Raw genomic sequence first — 19,452 nt, forward strand, 5'->3', positions numbered from 1 at the left:
TTCAAATCTCAGCTCTGTCACTTGGTAGGAGTGTAAGCATGGACAAATGACATAACTCTCTGAGCCTCAGTTTCCTCATTTGTACAGCAGGTACAATGCAGCCCTTTCCAGAGAGTGCCATGACCCATGGCCTCACCGTCCTCGGGTCCCTGTTCCAATGGATGTCCCTTCTAAGAGGGGCTTTGGGACCTCTGTGCCTGAAAGCCTTTTCCATCACCTGCCTGGCTTGATTTTCCTTCAGAGCACAATTGTCTCTCTAGTCAGCGTGGGCAGCTATAACAAAATGCCACCGATGGGGGTGCTTAAATAGCAGATACTTATTTTTCACAGTTCTGGAGGCTGGAAGTCTAAAGTGGAGGTGCCGGCAGATCTGGTGTCTGATGAGAGCCCACTTTCTGGCCTGTAGATGTCACATGTTGGACAGCAGAGAGGAAACAAGCTCTCTCATGACTCTAATCCCGGGGGCTCCACCCTCATGACCTCGTCTAATCCTAATTGCCTCCCCAAGACCTGACCTTACCACGAGCACATTAAGGGGTTGAGTTTCAACATGTGAATTTTGGGGGGACAGAAACATTCAGTCCATAGCCTCATCACATGGCATATTACTTGTTTATTTGTCTATTTGTTCACTTTTCTTCTCCCCTTACAAACATATGAGCTACAGGAGGGCAAGGGCTCTACCTACATGCCCATGTCTGGAACACGCTTGGGACACATAAGCATGTGCACAAACACCGGCACATCTGTCTCGTGAACTGCTGGGAGGCCACGGAGCGGCCACGGGAGCATCGGGGGTCCTGTGTTATCCAGTGGAGGTGGGAGGCATGACAATAGGATTTGTATGCAGACAGTCATCCAGTTCCTCTTCCTAGTATGTGCCTGGCGGAAAGCAAGTGGAGTGTTTGGGGAACCAGAGGCAAGAGAGCAGCCAGGATGAGGGTGTGGGGCAGGGACTGCCTGAAAGCGAGAGGAGCCCCGTCTACAGGGACACCCCTGAAGCGCTCCCTTGTCCCCTCCCCCTTTAAAATTTATTTTATAGTCTAGTTTAACTTTTATTTTTTACGCACGGCTGTACATCTACACAGTTGAAGGAAACACCCTCCACTTCCTGATCACCAGAGGCGCCAACTTTCAATTGTTTCTTTCGATAGTCATCTCCACTTGTCTGAATAACCTCCTTGGTCCTCCCTGTTCATATCTGTTTGCTTCTGTGATGAACACCCAGGGTTCACTCTCTCTCACCACACCTCGTCCTCTGCTCCACACCCTTCCTGTGCACCTGAACCTCCCTCCGAGAATCTGTCATAAACTTGGTTAGATCAACATCCATGTTTGCATGTTAATGTTTACATTATAAATGTTTACGTTATTGTCATTCTGTAAACGCTGTTGGGAACTGAGCCTCGGAGAACGTGATTCCTTTGCCTTTGCTGCGCATCTTGTTTTCCCAGTATTTCATCATCGCCTCATCTTTTCTTAATCAGTTTTCTATGTATGTATCTCTCTTCAATGCCTAAACTCTCCCTCAATGGTTCAAATCTGCTCTCAATCAGTGTTGTCTTCCTGAGGATGACTGTTCCCATCTGTCAGGCAAGGGTTGTAGGAGATGGGGCCAGCAAGGAAGCTAGGATCTGACTCAGGTTTTAACTGGGCCACTCCAGCTGCTGTGCTAGAAACAGACTGAGGGAGGTGTAAGCAGGGAGACCAGGAGGAGTCTATTTTAGTAATCTGGGTGTAGAATAAGACTTTCCCAGGACCACTTGGGGTGGTTGCGGTGGAGATGGTAGGAAGTGGCTGGTTTCTAAAAGATTCTGAAGAAAAGACCAGTAGGACAGGATGTGAGATAGGAAGGAAGAAGAATGACTGAGTACCAGGAATAATGGATGAGATGGGAAGGCTGTGGGCAACTGCTTAGGGAACTCTCAGTCTGTTTGACCTGCTATAACAGACACTATTATAAACAACAGATATTTGTTTTCTCTCTCACTGTTCTGGAGGCTGAAAGTCCAAGATCAAGGCAGATTCAGTGTCTGGTGAGAGCCACTTCTTCATAGATGGCCATCTTTTCCCTGTCCTCTTAACTTGGCAGAAGGGAAAAGGGAAGCTTTCTGGGTCTCTTTTATAAGGGCACTAATACCATTCATGGCGACTCTGCCCTCGTGACCTAAGCTCCTCCCAAAGCCCCACCTCCTAATACCATCACATTGGGGGGTAGGTTTCATCACAAGAATTTAGGGAGACACAAAACATTCAGTCCATAGCTGGGAAGATCCTGAGTTCAGGTGGGGCTGTGTCCGTTGTTGGACTCTCTTGGACATCCAAGTGAGATGTTGCACGTGCAGTTTAGGATCTGCCCTATCTCTGTGTTCTAAAACATCCCAGTGTGATTTACTCAGTTGCTGTGGGCCCACTTTCACCCACTGTACGAGGCATTCTGTGGCCTTCAACTCAAAAGCTCAGGCCCCTTCGTTCTGCTAATTTTCTTGAATTTCTTTGATGATTTCCTCCCCTCTGTCTTCTCTGCTCTCCCTTCTTGAAACTACTATATTTTTCATACTGGACATCCTGGACAGGCCCATTGCTTTTCTTTCCTCTCGTTTCCCATCTCTTACTCTTTTTGTTCTATTTCTGGGATATTTTCATCTCTTCTTCACTTGAGCTATTTCATTCATCATCTCCAAGAGCTCCTTTATATAGCTGGAATATTCATTCTCAGAGCATCCTGTTGATGCATGACAGAGAATCAGACTCATCTCTTCTGCATGACACCTATTGGGGTGGCAGCCAACGCCACACAAGTTCAGGTTTGGGCCCATGCTCAATGTCACAAGCTTCCCTCAGATCCAGCTTCTTTCTCCCAGAAAAAAACATCTTCAGCCTCTGGACGGATCTCCTGGGCTCTCCAAGGAGAGTTCAGCTGCCTCCTCAAAAATCATCACCAGGGAGTAAGAGGGTCACAGAGAAAATATACGTGCTACAAACTGGGTGTACACGGTTGTGCAGAGAACTTGTGCTTATTGTTTGATGACACACTTGCGTGTTATCTTTATTTTAGAAAAATAATCACGTTTCAGCCAACTGAATGGACTTCTGTGTCCGCCTGTAAACGTTTTTCTGTTGTACAGAAAGTTAAAACATCTGTCAACCTAGTTTAATGTCAGTATCCCCGTTGCAAGTCCGCTAAGACGCCGGAAGAGCCGGTTGACCCACAGGCTACCCCAATCCCAGAGAGGGCTGGTGGCCAAGATGCGTTGTAACCTGCCCGCTGAAAATGCTGATTTTGAGACGCTCTGGTCTAGAGCTGCGCTGTTCAGTCCGGATATTAAATTGAGATTAAAAGTAAACACCTCTCTTTCCGCAGGCCTCATTCTGGGCGCTCGGGGGCCGCACGCGGGGCAACCAGGGGGAACGTTCGCGCCCGGAACTCGCTGCTGCGGCGCCGCGCCGCGCCGGGGAACGCGCTTGGGCAACGGACGCGCCGCGCCAGGGGGACGCGCTTGGGCGCCGGACATGGGGTGCGCCCGCAACCGCGGTTCCGGTTCCGACCCGGCAGGAGGAGGAGCGGGAGCCAGCGCCTGCGGAGGTAGAGCCCGCCGTCCCGCCGCCCCTGTACCTTCTCCCGTTCCCCCAGTCCCACAGGTGTCCGGCCCGGCCCGCGGCTGCTGGGGCTACTGGCTCGGCGTCCCGGCCCCGCCCCCTTCCTCCTGCGACCTAGCAGGTTGTCCTCTTCCTGATCACAGTTGCCAGTGTCACGTGGAAGGACCCTGCCTTTCGCGGGGTCAGGGTCCCTCCCCACGCAGCAGTTCCGGAAGGATGTTGGAATTAGCCTAGTCCACGTTCAGCCATCGTTAGAGGGAAACTCGATCTGTTGTGTCTAAAATGCATTCTTGTTTTCTTTGAGCCTGCAGAAATTATGCTTGAAGTACCTGCACACACACACCCCCACATTCATTTTATTGTTTGTTTGCACTGTGCGGTGCGTTAGGTGCATAGGGTGCAGATTCAAAGCCGGCTTAGCTCCTGTGGGCAGGTTCATCTCTGAACAAACATGGTAATATGTAAGTGCCAGATGTTTTGAAGGCCCTGTGAGCAGGCAACTTTCTGGAGAGAGGGAAGACTAAGGAGGTGATATTGAGCCCGGCGTTGAAGGATGATTAGGAATTTGCCAAAAAAGAAAAAGATGAGAACTTAAGAGGTGGGAACAGGAATCACGTGTTTGGGGAGTTGTTGATTCTCAGCCCTGAGGGGAGATGTTTGTGGCTGGGGCTTAGAGAGGGGGCACCAATGCTGGGCCCAGGAACACAGGTGTTACCAGTGGGCTCCAGGGCCCCCTGGGAGGTACCTGCAGTGAAACATGACAGTCTAGTGATCTTCCCACAGTCCCTGCTGTGACTTGTAAAAGAAGGCTTCCTTGCTCTCACCCCATGTCCCAGAACCCCTTTTCGGGACAGACTGAATTGGTGGATTAAATTGTAGGTCTGGGATAGTAAGCTTCGTCCCTCCAGGTGGCATTTTTAAAATACTATTTTACTTCCTAATATGGATAGGGGTTTAAGTATGTGTTTTTTCCCTTTTGGTTTTTTGATTTGAATGTAGTACTCATGAATGCAATGTGAATGTCTGTTACTTAAAAATATAACTTTGAGAACAACCCCCCAAACCGCAGGCATTGTGTTGAAACGAATGTCCTCCACCGTGCGGAGAGTGCAGTGTACTTCTCTCACCCCACACTTTCATCAGGCAGCAGACAACAGGAAGTTCTGGAGTCTGCTTTAAATTCAGGGTCTTGGGGTGAGGGGGTCAGAGTGATGTTAATCAATCAGGTGCCATTTATTCATTTTGAAACCAGCCACCTTCATTTGAATGCAAGTATCATTCTTATCAGGTAATTTTTGTCATTCAACTCCATGGCAAGCACCGTGCTGAGAATGGCACGGCCATTTGCTTCCCTTTCATCCATGTGCCAGGTCATTCTCGCAGAACTCTTGTTTTGTTATGACCCTAACTATAGATGGAGAAATGAAGGCATAGACAGGTGAAGAAAACTAGGAATAAAGGAGGATGTTCCGGTCTGAATTTGTTGACTCTAAAATCTGACCTCTTACCCAAAAGATGTGAACGTCCTGGTGTTCGGTGATGGTTCCAAGAGGTCCACGTGCCTTGGTGGTCTGACTCGAGAATCTGGATGATTAGAACACGAGTGGACTCTGCTGGGTCTCTGGCTGGGCGCTTGCCTCCTGGAGGAATCTGAGAGCAATATGTCATTCTGGTTCACCAGAATGCAGGTTTCTGCAGCTTTCACATCGATGCATGGTGACATTGGTTGTCTCAGGTTGATTAGGGTGCTGAGAGCAATTTTATGAAGTTGGTTAATTGAAACGGAGAAAACCCATGGCTGAATTGCATTTACTCGACAGCTGTGCTGCAGGAGGTGATGGGGAGCTTCATGACCATAGGAGGCTCCGTATTTGGAAGGTGGGGGCTCTCTTCCTGAGAGAGCTGTTGGTCTTTCTGGACCTGGAGGTGTTCAGGACACAGTCATCTGCCCTGAAGAGATTTTTTTTTCTTGTTCAAAGCAGGGTCCTGATCCCCATGACCTTGAATATTTCAGCTCTGTATTCAAAGAATTGATGGTGGAGTAGTTTCAGGGCCACATTCCTGAGGGACATAAAAGCTGTTATGAAGGGGTGGTGGCCTCATGCTCCTATGTGTTTGGTAGGAGAATAAATTAGTGCATCCTCTCTAAGACGACTCTGGCAATATTTACCCAAATTGAAAGTGATTTTTTGTTGTGAGGCTGCGTGGTGAGCACTGTGCAGGGCCGCTTCTCAGCATCTGCTCCACAAACACCTAGTATGAGCACAGTTACAATCGCCGTCTGAGCCTCCTTTCCTACACGTTTGCTTGGCTGGCTCCTTCTCACCCTGACCTCTAGCTGTACTGCTCTTTGCAGAAGGGCCTGCTTGCAGGAGCACTCTGCTCAAGAGGTAGGATCTGTCAGTCTGCTCACACCTGTCCCCATGCAGAGCCTTACTAGGTATTGCCACCTCCCAGACGCTCAGAGACTTGGTGGCAGGAGATGTGGGAAGGGCATGGCTGGTACCCGGGTCTCTGCTGCCGCAGATATGTGGCCTGACTGGCACACAGCATGCATTTGAACCGCTTTTGTCAGAGGTTTTTATTGTCTGCATAGACCTTTTATGAACCAGTAGCTTATTAATTAAAAAAGAATGCTGTTATCTCATTTTCATTTCTCCTCTATCATTTTGAGAAATTAAAGAGCTATGGACAGTTACAAATACCTTGTCGATCTACCATCCAGAGCACATTTTTTTGGTTTTTTTGGTTCTTTTTTGTATAAAAGAAAATATATTAATGCTGAAGTTGAAGCATCTCCATTTTTAAAAAATAAATGACATTTAGTAGACCTTTGAAGTCTGATTACAAAAGCCATACATGCTCATTGTAGAAAAGTTGGAGAAAATTGAGAAGCACTGTGAAGAAAACAAAAATCACCTGCAGCCCTGTCACTTTGTGAACATCTGGGTGTTTACCTCGAGTCTTCTTTTTAACTCTGACTATCTTTTTTCCCTTGGCGGTATTGCGAGAGCCTCTCCCTGTCAGCTTGTGCTACCCACAGTCGGGCTGTGGCCCCAACACCCCGCACATGTGTGCCCTGATGTCCTCAGACCTGCTCCACTTGGTTTAGTTGCAGTTTTTCAGTATTATAAACAACACTGCAGTGAATATCCCATATGTGCATCTTCACGTTCATCGCTGTTTATTTCCTTACGATACATGTTCAAATACAACCGTGGAACAAAGGGCTCACGTTTCCTATTTTCATTTCTCACTTTGAAGTGATTGCGAAGCACCCTTTGGGATCGCTGAGTGGGTGGGGGGCACTGGGCCTCACCTAGACCGGGACAGCCCTGCGGGGTGGCCTGTGAGACGCTGTGGGATTAATAGTGGGTGATGCCTTCTCTCAGGGCAGTCCCCCATCACAGACTCTTCTTACCACTTAGCGTGTGGCAGAGACATGGGACCAGCCAGGCCTGGTTTGGATCACTGCTTCGCCTGTTGTTTTGTGGCCTCTTGTTTCCTTTGGAGTTGCTGCTGTGACTGTCTGTTCGCTGCATTCATCCTCCGCCCACAGTGAATTTATGGCCACCCTCCTAACCTTTCACCAACGCCTCGGGCTACGGAGGGAAGGTGGTTCAGCCCTGTTTTCCAGTTTTCCATCTCAAGCTGACTGCCCCCGCCCCAGCATGACGCAGCTCCTGCCCCCCCCCCCCCCCCCGCGGGAACCAGGCAGAGATGAGAGGTACTATATGTTCTCTAAGACCTCAGGGGAGGTCTTGAGGAAAGGAGAGTCATGTTGATTTTGGTGACTGCGATTGTGGCATTGCATCTAACACCCTTCTGATGCTTCCTGGGGAGAGGAGGAGAAGAAGCAGGCGCTTCGAGCTCATTGGTCCATCCATCTGTGTGTGTCTATGAGCTGCACCCAGCTGCCTGAATGCTCTGCTTCCTAGCGCCCTAGAACAGCTGTCACTTCCAGCTAGCACCCCTGGAACAACTCTCCTATGCTGTCACCAGCAAGAAACTGGCCTCGGCCATAACCCAGAAATAACCACAGAGTAGTTTTTCTGTTTTCTGTTTGCAGGTTCTTTTTGTTTTAGTCCCTCTGTCCCCATCCCCCCAGCCAAAGCAAATAGAGAAGAATTTGCTAGAAATGAGAAAAGGAAACATGTTAACGCTGCCCTGGTTTGCTTTTCACTGGCTTGCTCTTTCTGAAACTGGCCGGTCTCGCATGTTTATCATGTTTCTTGTTTTCTCTGGTCGAGCCCAGCTGTTTTCTTATAATATGTCAGGTTTCTTTACAGTAACAGAAATCCAGGGTATAAAACTAGCCACAAACCCGCCTCTGAACCATGTGTAGAGGGCAAAGCACAAGGAAAGCACGGAGAAGTTCCTAGGACACTTGTCTGGCTTTTGATAGTTGGCCTCTTTCTTCTGGGAACAATGTGGGCAAGTGTATTTGGAACTGAACTTGGGTAAAGGCCACGGAGCCTTAAGGAATATTTGCATAGGACCTGGGAGCAGCCTGCCAGGGCTGAGAGGGGTTCACCCAAAGCCCTTGGTGTCTCTGAGGTGTCGGGTTCCTCCCTCCTGGCCTGGAGGCTGGAGCTGTTCACCTGCTGGCCAAGTTGGGCGACTGTCTACCAGGAGCTCCTGGCTGCAGGAGAAGCCGGCCGAGGAGACCAAAGGCACAGACCAGTCCACACGTTGAGGATCTCAGTACGAAGCATCTCGGCTACGGCCATTTTTGTTGTGGAATTTGTGTGTTTTCTTAGGTGATTATAAAGTGTTGTGTATAATCTATTTTTTAAATTCAGAACAGAGAACAAAACTGTTTAGTACACGTAACAAACAATAGCACATTCGTTTTCCCCCTACAGCAAGTTAAAGAGAGAAAGGGAAGGCTTTGTCAGGGAGAACACATTGCATGCGGGAGAAAAAGATCCCACAGAGCAGCAGACGTGGGCAAGGTGTGGAAGGCGCAGAGGGAGCTCCTCTCTGGGAGGCACTAGCACCCTGGGGGCAGCCTGGGCCACCTCCTGCTGGGCAGGGCCACCTGCTCTGTGATCCCTGACCTTTGTTTTGGTGGGGGGGGGGAGGTACCTGTCTGAAGGGAGGTGAGATTTATCGCTTTTACTCTAAAAAAGGATGGCCCACTGGCAGGCATCCTCTCATCAACCCCTGGCATTCAGAAGTGCCTCTCCCCAACCCCCCCACTGTGGGAATAGCTGGAGTTGCCTTCCATCCACTGCAAAATCTTCATCCGGGCATTTTGTTATGGCTAAAGTAGCTCTGGGCTTCTGGGGCGGGTGACTGGGGGATGGGAAGGCCCCGCTCGGGCTCTTGGCTCTGATTTAGGAGCTGGGCAACTTTGAGTTTTCTCCGGTATAAAATAGCGTCAAAAGCAGCTGCCTTGTTTACGTGAACAGGGTGGCTGAAGGTGAAATTATAAGATGAGAACACGGCACAATATGTTAAGTGCGTTATGATTGTCCACATAATACGCATTAAAAACCCTTCAGGAGCAACTCAGGTAGCTGGTCCACCCCTCAGCTCCTGGTCCCGGATGCTGCTCTGATCCAGAGTCACAGTCGCAGCTGAGAACAGGGTAGAGGCCAGAAAGTGCTCAAGGAGGGAGGCACAGAGACTCTTCTAGGATCCGGAGGCGACAGAGGGGAGGAACGCTTCCTGACAGAGCTGTGAAATTGGGGATTTCAAACCAGGGCAAATGGTTATTGACCTTAAAAGGCCACATGGGCTCTGGGAAGGACCTGTTTTCGATTATGCTGGTAGGAAGGAGCCTAGGGTAGCAGGTGCGCTTCTGCTCTCTAACTTGAGCTTAACTTCAGTTATAAACTACCACTGATGCGAAAGCAATTTGGAAAGTGTGTGCTCACTCACAGGACGGTCCCCATGGGGCAGTGTCCTAGCGCAGGACATGGGCCCAGAGTCAGAGCAGCTCTTGAAGGCGGACACTTTGGGTTGCCCAGCTGGAGGCTCCCTGGTGCCCTTCCCAGGCCTGTCTTCTCTCCAGACGCTGAAGAATTCTAGCTGAAAGTCAGCTGGTCACAGCCCCTCCCAACGAGCTCTCACTTCTTGCTTACCGTTTTGGTCATTAGTTAGTAGTTCTGTTTTGAGGGAGAGAGGGAAGAATTATGTTTCGGCTTAAAGAAACAAACAATTGTTGACACTCTTCAGACACTCAAACTTTCTTTAAGACCTTGCACATCACCCAAATGTCCGCCGTTTGGGGTGTTCACAAGCAAGAGTGAGCCCTGAGTCTTTGTGGACTCTGGAGTCTCCATGCCTCACCCGCCGATGGAGAGAACACATTGGCTTTGTGGCCGTTAGTACTTACCCTCTTGGCTAGTCCTTTCCCAGGCTCAGATTTTTAAAACCCATTATTTAGAATTTACCGTAAGTATGTGGGGATTCGGAACAAGCCGCCCCAAGATGTGCCTCAGTGGTGTGCAGATTATTCTGAGCTAAAGGCAGCCAAGACCCTGGGGGCTCAAGAGAAACTTCAGCGCCTCCTGCCCCCCTTTATCCAGAAGAATTTAAATTAGGAACCTTGCTCACAATAAGAGATTATCAGAGATTACCTTTTTTGACCTATCAGTATGGCAGGACAAACTTCTAATTACTGCCCTTTTCATCATCTTGAAATGACCTTCCTCTGCTCTGAAGCCCCAAGGTGGCTTACCTCATCTCTAGCCCAGAATGTCATATGGACCTCATTTTCCCTTTCCGTCTTTGAACTTCTCATGTATGTGGGGTCTCTGACTCATGTATATGGGGCTCCCGTGCGCACAAAATCAAATTTGATTTTCTCTTGCCAATATGTATCTTGTTGATTTGATTAGTCGGCCAGCCAAAAGAACCAGAGGAGAGGTGGGAGATTTTTCCCCTTCTCCACAAGTGCACTGAATTCTAGGTACTTCTCGCTTTTACCTAGTTTAGTTCTTTGTTTTAGAATCTTATGTGCTTTTGAAATCCTTAAACTAATGAGATTAAATAAAAAGCTGACATGTTGAACATTTAAGTTCCGAAGGTGGAATATTACAAGAGTCAGCATTTCCTCTTTGGGATGTTACCCTACGATGGAGAAAGTCAGGCCTACTTAGTCTGGTTGGGTATTTTACATCTTTGGGAGAGTTAGGACAAGGTCAGGTGCAGTAACGTGGTGCCCTCTCTTCCTCTTCCAGCCCCGCCCCAGGGAGACCGAGTTGACATCTGTCACTGCGATGCAGCCCTGCATAGTGACGTCCTTCCGGCGCCTGGTCTGGGCAGTGGCCTCCCAGCGGCTGGCTCCCCTGAGACATGGAGCAAGTCGCGCCTTGCACATGGCGCCGGCAGCCCGCTCTGACAGGAGTGCCCCAGTGTTTACCCGTGCCCTGGCCTTTGGGGACAGAGTTGCCCTCGTTGACCAACATGGCCAGCACACGTACAAGGACCTTTATCGCCGCAGCCTCTGCCTGTCCCGGGAGATCTGCAGGCTCCGCGAGTGTGCCAGCCGGGACCTCCGAGAGGAGAGGATCTCCTTTATGTGCTCCAACGACGTCTCCTATGTGGTGGCGCAGTGGGCCTCGTGGATGAGCGGTGGCGTCGCCGTGCCCCTCTACCGGAAGCACCCCCAGGCTGACCTGGAGTACTTCATCCAGGACTCCCGGAGCTCCCTCATCCTCGCCGGCCAGGAGTACGTGGAGCTCCTGGGCCCAGTAGTCAGGAAGCTGGGGGTCCCCCTCCTGCCTCTCCCGTCTGCGGTCTACGATGGGGCGGCCGAGGAGCCCAGGGACGGGGAGGTGCCGGAGCGGGACTGGAGAGACCGAGGAGCCATGATCATCTATACCAGCGGGACCACGGGGAGGCCCAAGGGCGTCCTGAGCACCCACGACAACATCAGGGCTGTGGTGAGTGCCCGCTCAGGCCGCCACTGCGGACGGGTCTGCTATGTCCCTGTCAGGCAGTTATGGCAGCCGTTATAACGTGGCCTCTGGGGGTGGTCGGTGTTCATTTACTTTTCCATAGGGCCATTCATAGCTGTCACCGTCCTACCAACCCCACCTGAAGCATGCGGCCATAGAGTCATGGTGCCACGTGTCCGGCAGTCCCACTAAACCATGTAGGATGACTCCTGGGAAAGGACTGGCGGGATGCAACTCCCAAGTGCAGAGGGCTTTACAGGCCCATCGAGGGCCGTCCCGGGGCTGTGGGGCATGTGCAGGACAGATTGGGCCACTAGACAGGATGTCGAGGTGATCCTCAGAGACCAGCCATAAAGCAACTATCAGGAGTGTGAGCAGCACCTAAATTGGGGGCTTATTTGGGAAACTTGAAAGCAGGAGCTCATGTGTGCCCATGTCTTGGTATTTTTGTGATCTCTAGTGTTAGTTACCATCTTTGCAAAACTCCCCAGCCGTGTTATTTACCTGTGCTTTGTACCCTTCTTCCTTCCAAAAACTATTCAGGACACAATAAAGACTTTCAAACTAGGAGCAATAAAATAAAACAGAAGCTCCAACAAACCACAGAGGAAGGAGGCCAATGCCATCGAATCTTAGGCTAGCTCAGTCCCGTGAGTTAGTGGTAAACTGAATCCTGGCTGGCTTCAAGGAAGCACGATGGATATGGTCCCTCTGCCTCGTAGAGGAGACATGCTTTTCATCTGGAGAGACTTGACCTGTGTTTCTAAGGGGTTTGAGCATCTCATGTTTGCACATAGTTGTCACTGAGGCATGCAGGATGACTGACTTCAGGGGATTCAAATGGGCGAATCTCACGTGCTTCTCAGTAACAGCTGAGGATATGCCCAGAACACCCAGCTCTGGGTTTCTTCATGGCTGAACTGAGGTGGGGACGGTACCTGACTCTTAGGGAGTTCACACAGGCAGCGGAGGTGGGGAGGCTGGATTCAACATTGGCATCTGGTGAGGCCCCAAATCCCAGGGCCTGTCAGAGCCAAAATCACACCTCTGACCACCTGGGGAGATGCCACGAAGAGTGTTTGCAGAGGTCATAGGACCCCAAATTAAAGACCCGTGCAGATTGGCTAACGCCCGTGACTATGGCTCTGTTCTCCAACGTGGGGGTAAGCAGGTCAACCAGACCGTCAGTCAGAGCCTCATCATTTTGTTACCATCTCCTGTAGACGCCCTTAAGGATGGCGCAACAAAGAACCAGCCTTCCTCCCCCACTTCTCCTCTTCCTCTCAGCTGGGGAGGCCTTTGAGCTCCCCCTTGTGCTTCCCCCTCCCCCCGTCTGAGGTTGTGCTGTCGTCCTACAGGTGACGGGGCTGGTCCACAAGTGGGCGTGGTCTAAAGACGACGTGATCCTCCATGTCCTCCCGCTGCACCACGTCCACGGCGTGGTCAACAAGCTGCTCTGTCCACTCTGGGTGGGAGCCACCTGCGTGATGCTGCCGGAGTTCAATGCCCAGCTGGTAAGTTGGGGTTGGGCCTTTGGCATGGGCAGATTGTGCCCCTGCGGACCAGCCCCCTTCCTCTGGTGTGTAGACTTTGCCAACCGGACAAGTTTCCTATTGCTGCTGTAACAAATGATCCCAAACTGGGAGCTTAAAAGAGCCCAAGTTTATTCTCTCATATTGTGGGAGTCAGAAATTCAAAATGAGTCTCAGGGAGCTTAAAGCCAAGGGGTCTGCAGGGCTGATTCTGTCCGGATGCTCCAGGGAAGAATCTCTTCCTGCCTCTTCCAGTTTCTTGAGGTGCCTCAGTCCTTGCCTTGTAGCTGCATCATGTCAGTCTCTGCATCTGTGGTCACGTCCCTCTGTCACCCTCTCTCAAGGTCCCCATGATCACACTGGGCCCACCCAGATATCCAGGGCAACCTCCCTGTCTCAAGGTCTTAATTGCATTTGCAAAGTCCCTTTTGCCACATGAGGTACCCTGGGGATGAGATTGTGGACAGTTTGGAGCCATTCTTTAGCCAACCACACTGGCTTTCAGTTGTTCTGGAGTGAATGGTCCCGCTGGGGGCTGTTCATTAGTTTCCCTGCTTGTCCTCCTTTTCAGTATGTTGTTCCTTCCCAAGATGCTGTCAGGTTGCAAGGGATGGGACTTGTGGTCGTGGCCGTGTGGAGAGGGAGGTGGGAGCAGCCGTCACTGCAGCCGTGAAGGATGCTGCTTTGGAGGAGAAAGAGCCTGGGGTCTGACCCTGCCACTTGACACGCGTGACCTGGTGTGCAGCTCTCCCCTGGAGCCTTTCAGATCCTGCCCTGGGAGCCCGCACAGCTCTGGGACGTGGGCTAGCAGGCAGGGCTCTGGGCCTTCCTCCCCTCCTACTTCAGCCTCCTGCTTTCATCTTGTTGCATTTTATTTTTGAGCTGAAGAACCCTTAATGATTTTAGATGAACTGAGAGTCTATAGCTTAAAGATGCTTTCCAGGGCCCCAGACTGAGGTGCTGTCTGCCTTCAAGGATGAAGGCCCGTGTATGGCCTCCTGGCCCAGGGGTCAGGCCACGTGGACACACCCCTTCCTGGTGGAGCTCTGACGGAGGGCCCCTCCAAGTCTGTGATTCTTGCTCCCCGCAACCCAGGGATCACTGCCCTGAGGGGAGGAATAGACTGGCAGGGGGTGAGGGGTGGGCATCTGAGGCTGTCAGGCTGCTTAGTGGGAGTCCCTGCTAAGGGCAAGTGGGGACAGCCACAGGGCCACGTGAGAAAAGGCTCACCTTGGGCAGTTGTCTCTGCCTGTCTGGGAGGCTTGTGCACAAGAATGCAGCAGCACCGTGGGCTCCCCAAGAACCCCAAATTCTCCGTCCACTGGGAGGGCCTCCCCAGAACCAGGACAGCGCGTGGGGAATTCCTGTCGTCGTGTAGGTTACTGTGCATTGCTCCCCCACCACGGCCCACTGTGCTCCACTGACGTTTCTTGAGCCAGAGCTGCACTTGTGGATTCTTCCATCAGTCCACACTCCAGTGCTGGCTGATTACAGAGGCAAAGGAGGGAGAGCCGAGTCTCCAGATTCCCTGTAAACGACAGGGAGTAGATCCCCACCCTGACTTGGAGCCCCAGAAAGCCCAGATCAGGAATGCAGCAGCCAAGCCCCAGTGGCTGACGGGTTTCTCAAGTAAATGTTGCCAGAGTCCCGATTTCCTAGTTCCTGATGGGAGCAACATGAGTGCCCAGTAGGCCTGGCAGGAATGCGTTGCAGGCTAGCACAGCAGCAGACAAACCGAACATGAGCAGGCCTTTACTTCCCCAAACCACAGAGACCCAGGAACAAGAAAGAAAGAGCGGGAAGGAAGTGTGGCTGGCCTTTCTCCTGGCTAAGCCAGGCCGTGTCCCCTCCTCGCCTCTCCCAGCACCACCTTTTTACATCCAGCTGCACTGGCTGTCCTGCTGTCCATATACCACTCCTGCCCACCTCAGTCAGCGCTCTTCCCTGCTGACCCTCGGCCTACCCTTGGTTTGCTCACCTCTCTGTAAGTCTTTGCCCACTCAACACTCATCGAGGCCCAGGCCACTCTACTCAACGCTTCGGCCCTCCCCACCCCTCGCTAGCCCTGACTCTGCATTGTTCATCACGCACTTCTAACCTTTGAGCCACATAGAATCATCTCCTTTCTCCCCCTGGAACATCACTGCTGAGGGCACAGGTTTCCCTTCAGTTCACAGTGTGTCCCCAGGGCCTAAAGCAGCGGAGGGTCAGAGTGTTAGTGAACGGATGGATGAATGGATGGTTATCACTGTGCTTCAACGTGATGCTTGAGCTCTCGGGCCTCTCACTTCCCCATTGGCTGTGTGGACCATGAAGACCCGCTGGCAGATGGCAGGTTTGAAACCCTTTCTACAGACTGACTTGCTTTATTTAAATGTCTTGTGACAGTCTGGATTTGTACAGCAGCTATATGGGGGAAATTTCCTTAAATCAGTTAGGGGAGTGGTTATTTGTTTAATAAAGTTTTACTGTATCAACTCCTCTGAAATCAGAGCGTAAATAAATGCAATGTAACATAATTGTCTACTTCAAATCCATTACCAGAGTCCCTTAAAGCGATAAACTTTCTGCAAAGCTCTGAGTTTGTGCATGTTTGTAAGGACCAGGCAGCAGGGTTCAGCCTCTTGTGCTCGTGGCCCCTGGCCATGGATGGCATGTTGCGTGGATGGGTTTGTCACTGTCCCGGCGAGGACACTGGAAACATGTCAGAGAACCTCATCCTTGGTGTGTGGGAAGCCATACTTGCCATCCTTGGTGTTCCACCCTCTGAAGAGGTCTTGCTGGTTTAAAGCTTGATGGAATTGACGTCGTTGAATATGTACCTGTGTAGCTTAGATGTTATGAAAATGAGAGCAGATTTTAGACAAGTAAGCACTCAACAGGGAGGCAACCCACAGGGGTTTCCTACCTGCTGCCAGAGCTCCAGGTTTTGTGTATCAATTCTTTGGCCTCCTGGCACTCACCCTCCTCACCGCAGTGGCCCCACCAAGGGGCCTGGAAGCGAATGGCGACCTTAACCACCGAGCCTGCCGGCGTGGCGTTGACCAGCGAGGGCCCTTGCCTGTCGTGACGATGCTCCTTTCTCCTGCCAAGTTGCTGGGGACGAGGTGCCAGGGCAGCTCGCAAGGAGGGTCAAATCTCAGACCTTCCTCATTCTTGGCACTGATGTGGGATTTCTCAAAACTGCCGCTGAGCTGAATATTGGAACAAATTTGAAGTGGTGGTTGATAAAAAGATTGCAACCCTGAGCTTCAGAGTTTTGTGAATTACGAAATTTGTGTTAGTAAAATCCCTCTTTCAGCATTATGAAATTTGGGGTTTTGTTTAAGCTTGTATTTAAGAAATTCGTGTAAAGCAGTGGAATGCAGTGACCGGAAACCTGCCGTGGTATTTACATGGTCGTAGAGCCTGGGGTCTTCCAGTCATCCTGCTGAACAAAACACATGCGAACAATGGGGCTGACAGGCTGTCACATCCTGTGAGGCTGACGGATGAGGTGACAGCGCGTCAGAGAACAGGAGGAAGATGGATGGGTGAACTGCCCAGCATCACCCCTGCACAATGAAGTCTGGCTGTGGATGAGCTGTCCAGAGTCTCGATCGATTTCTTATCTCAGATGACTTCGCTCCGGCCGACTTCCTCAGGATTCAGGAGCAGGGCACTCAATCAGGGCAGGGCCACGAGGCTGGCGCTCACTCCTCTGCTGACCTGCTGGGTCCCTGCCCAAGGGCAGAGGCGAGGCCAGCGAGTGAGGCAGGAGGGTGCCGCAGGGACCTGGCCACGTGGGGTCCAGCACCTCCACAGAGACTACCATTCCCAGGGGCTCTGCCATGCCGGCAGCTGGGGAACCACCAGGGTGTTGTTCCGTGGAGGCCAGCGCCATTGGTGCCCAGGATGCCATTTCATAAGGTCATACTGCTGCCCTGGCTGACCGGTGTGTGGCCCCAGACGGAGGTGGTTCTGGGATCCGAGAAATAGGATCTTGTTGAAGTAACTGAGAGAGTGTTTTCAGGCAACGTGTGTAACAAGGGCAGGCTGAGTTTGGGGAAGGGAAGCAAAGCACACTGTGCTCCACTGGCCCTTCCATCGGATGCACAGTGAGAGTCACTAGGGCAGGGAGACTCACAAGCCCGAGGAGCCAGATGGGTAGCTGGTTTCCATCTTTGCTCTTTCGATACGGAGTGTCCTTTCTCTGCCACATTTTGGCCAGAGCACCTGGAAAACAGAAGCAGAACCCCTTCCTGTGTGTTGTTCAGGATTACCAAAAAATGGGTGGTGGTTTCATCCTCGGGGGTCGTTGCTTTAAGCTGGTTAAGGGTTCGTCGCAGTGTCTCACCTGCAGTCAATCCTGTCCTTGCTTTTGCTCGGCGTGGCAGTCCCGCCGGTGAGGATGTGGCCCCAGGTTTCCAGTTCCGGCTGCACAGCTGGGTCACCTTGGGGAAATGGGGAGTAAAACAGGTGCCCAGACTATCACATCTAATATTGGGGGGGACCCAGATTTCCTGGAGTCTGATTTGGGAACTGCTGTCTGGTCCTGTCATGACAGCTCACATCAGAGCAGGTAGAAGTGTTTTCACTAGTGAAATGCAGGGCCTAGGGAGGGATCCCCCAGAGCTAAGATTCGTATGTTATGGATGTGTTGGAACAACTTGGAGGGGGAATGCTGTTGTTTTAAATACCTGCTTCACGACAGCAGCGGCGCCCTTTGCTGATTTGGGTGAATCCAAGAATGGAGAGGCCTTCCCAGCTGCGGGCGGTTCTTGGGTAGATACTTCTGTGCTGGGGCCAGATGTCTGCAGTGATGAGTGAAGGACCAGTTCACACCCTTCATTTGGCTGACTGCGTGCTCCATCTCTCCTGCAGCCTCCTGTGGGAAGCCTGGGCGGGGACCACGTATTCAGCCAGTGGGGGAGGCCTGGCTTGGAGCACATGCCCCCAGAGCGGACAGATGGCTCCCATGGCCCGTGCTCCCTCCTCTCGTGCCAGGGCATGGCCTCACCTGGGTCCTGGACAGTTGAGGTCTCCGCCATCGTGTGCCCTGTTGTCCAGGTGCTCATGGTAACAGGTGAGCCCTTGATGAGTAGAGCAAGGCCGAAGCGAAGGGGAGGGTGTTGTCAGGACAGGGTGGTGGCAGGGTCTGCACACACGTCACCACACTAAACTCAAGCCACTGCCCTGCAAAGGCTGCGATGGGCCAGGAGATGGGGGTGGGGGTGGGGAGGGCAAGGATATCGACACTGCCCGGACGTCTGAGTGGTGTCCAGTGTGTCCACTCGGCCACACTCCTCCCGGTACTCACGCCTTCCCTGGTGCCGGGCGGCAGCCTACCCGTATTTCTTTACAAGCCAGTGGGAAACAGGATGCCACAGTTTCTAGCAAATCTGCATTTTAGAGCTTGGTAGGGACCCGAGGGATTTAGTCCAAATTAATATCATGTTGTGAGAAGACAGAGAGAAGCTGAAGGACTTGTTCAAGGTCATAGCTGCTCCTGGAACAGTGAGGGTAGCCTATCAGTGGATTTGTCCCTGTGGATTCACACAGGCCTGGATTTCCAGCGCTTTGTTCTCACTGCTGGCCCACTGCTTAGTATGCAGTGATTCTGAGCCATTAGGTTTTATTTCCTCCCTCCTCAGCATTGGAAGAAGTGTAATTATAGGAAAGGGCACCCCATGTCCACATTTTTTATCTGCGCTTCTCATTTCTATATACATTGATTTACTATCTACTCAGCAATAGGGAAATGGGAGTTGTATTAATATAAATGAACTCCTGCAGTCATTCCAAATGTGGATTGGTTTAACATGAGTTAATATTTTTCTCATAAATAATATTCGCTCTCTCCTTTGCCTGTAAAGAATTATCGAATATGAGTTTTAAGGGCCCTCAGAGAGATAGCCCAGTGTAACTCCTCTTTTCATCGTAGTCTTAAAACTTTTTAAATTATGTAATGTTTCAGACATCTACAAGAGAAATGCATACCCATGTGTCACTGCCTAGCTTTGGCAATTATTAATTCAGAGCCATTTCTTTTTCATCTAGAAACATCTCCTCCCTCAGGATGAGTTTCAGATGAATCCCAGATACATCTTTTCAGCATCTCTAAAGGATAGGCATACATTTTCCTCAGAGTTGTCGTCAGCCGGTCATCACAGTGAGGTAACGAGCAGGCGTCCCTTAATATCATATAGTACCATCAGCACCACCACTGTCAACGTCCCTCATTTCTTAAGTTTGTTGAAGTAGAGCTAAAGGATGTCCCCACCTCGAGCTTGGGTGAAAATGCTGCTCGTGTTGCTTCACGTGCAGGATTCCCCTCGGTCTTTTCCTTGCATTTGTTGTTTGTTTAAGAAATCAGGCTGTGTGTCCTGTAGACTTTCCCGCAGTCTGGTTTTGTGGATGGCATCCCTGTG

General features: G+C 51.1%; 1 protein-coding gene across 2 annotated transcripts in view; it reads left to right on the forward strand.

Moving 5' to 3' along the window:
• The first annotated feature begins 3,479 nt into the window (after window positions 1-3,479).
• Window positions 3,480-19,452, forward strand: part of ACSF3 (acyl-CoA synthetase family member 3) — a 66,411-nt gene continuing 50,438 nt past the window's right edge. For both annotated transcript variants that reach the window (XM_033129069.1, XM_033129071.1), the window contains exons 1-3: window positions 3,480-3,586; window positions 10,791-11,495; window positions 12,869-13,024. In XM_033129069.1, coding sequence (XP_032984960.1) covers window positions 10,830-11,495; window positions 12,869-13,024 — 822 coding nt within the window. In that variant the 5' untranslated portion in view covers window positions 3,480-3,586; window positions 10,791-10,829. The remainder of the gene's footprint in view (window positions 3,587-10,790; window positions 11,496-12,868; window positions 13,025-19,452) is intronic.

The sequence above is a fragment of the Rhinolophus ferrumequinum genome, chromosome 15, assembly GCF_004115265.2.
Source record: "Rhinolophus ferrumequinum isolate MPI-CBG mRhiFer1 chromosome 15, mRhiFer1_v1.p, whole genome shotgun sequence".
Taxonomy (NCBI): domain Eukaryota; kingdom Metazoa; phylum Chordata; class Mammalia; order Chiroptera; family Rhinolophidae; genus Rhinolophus; species Rhinolophus ferrumequinum.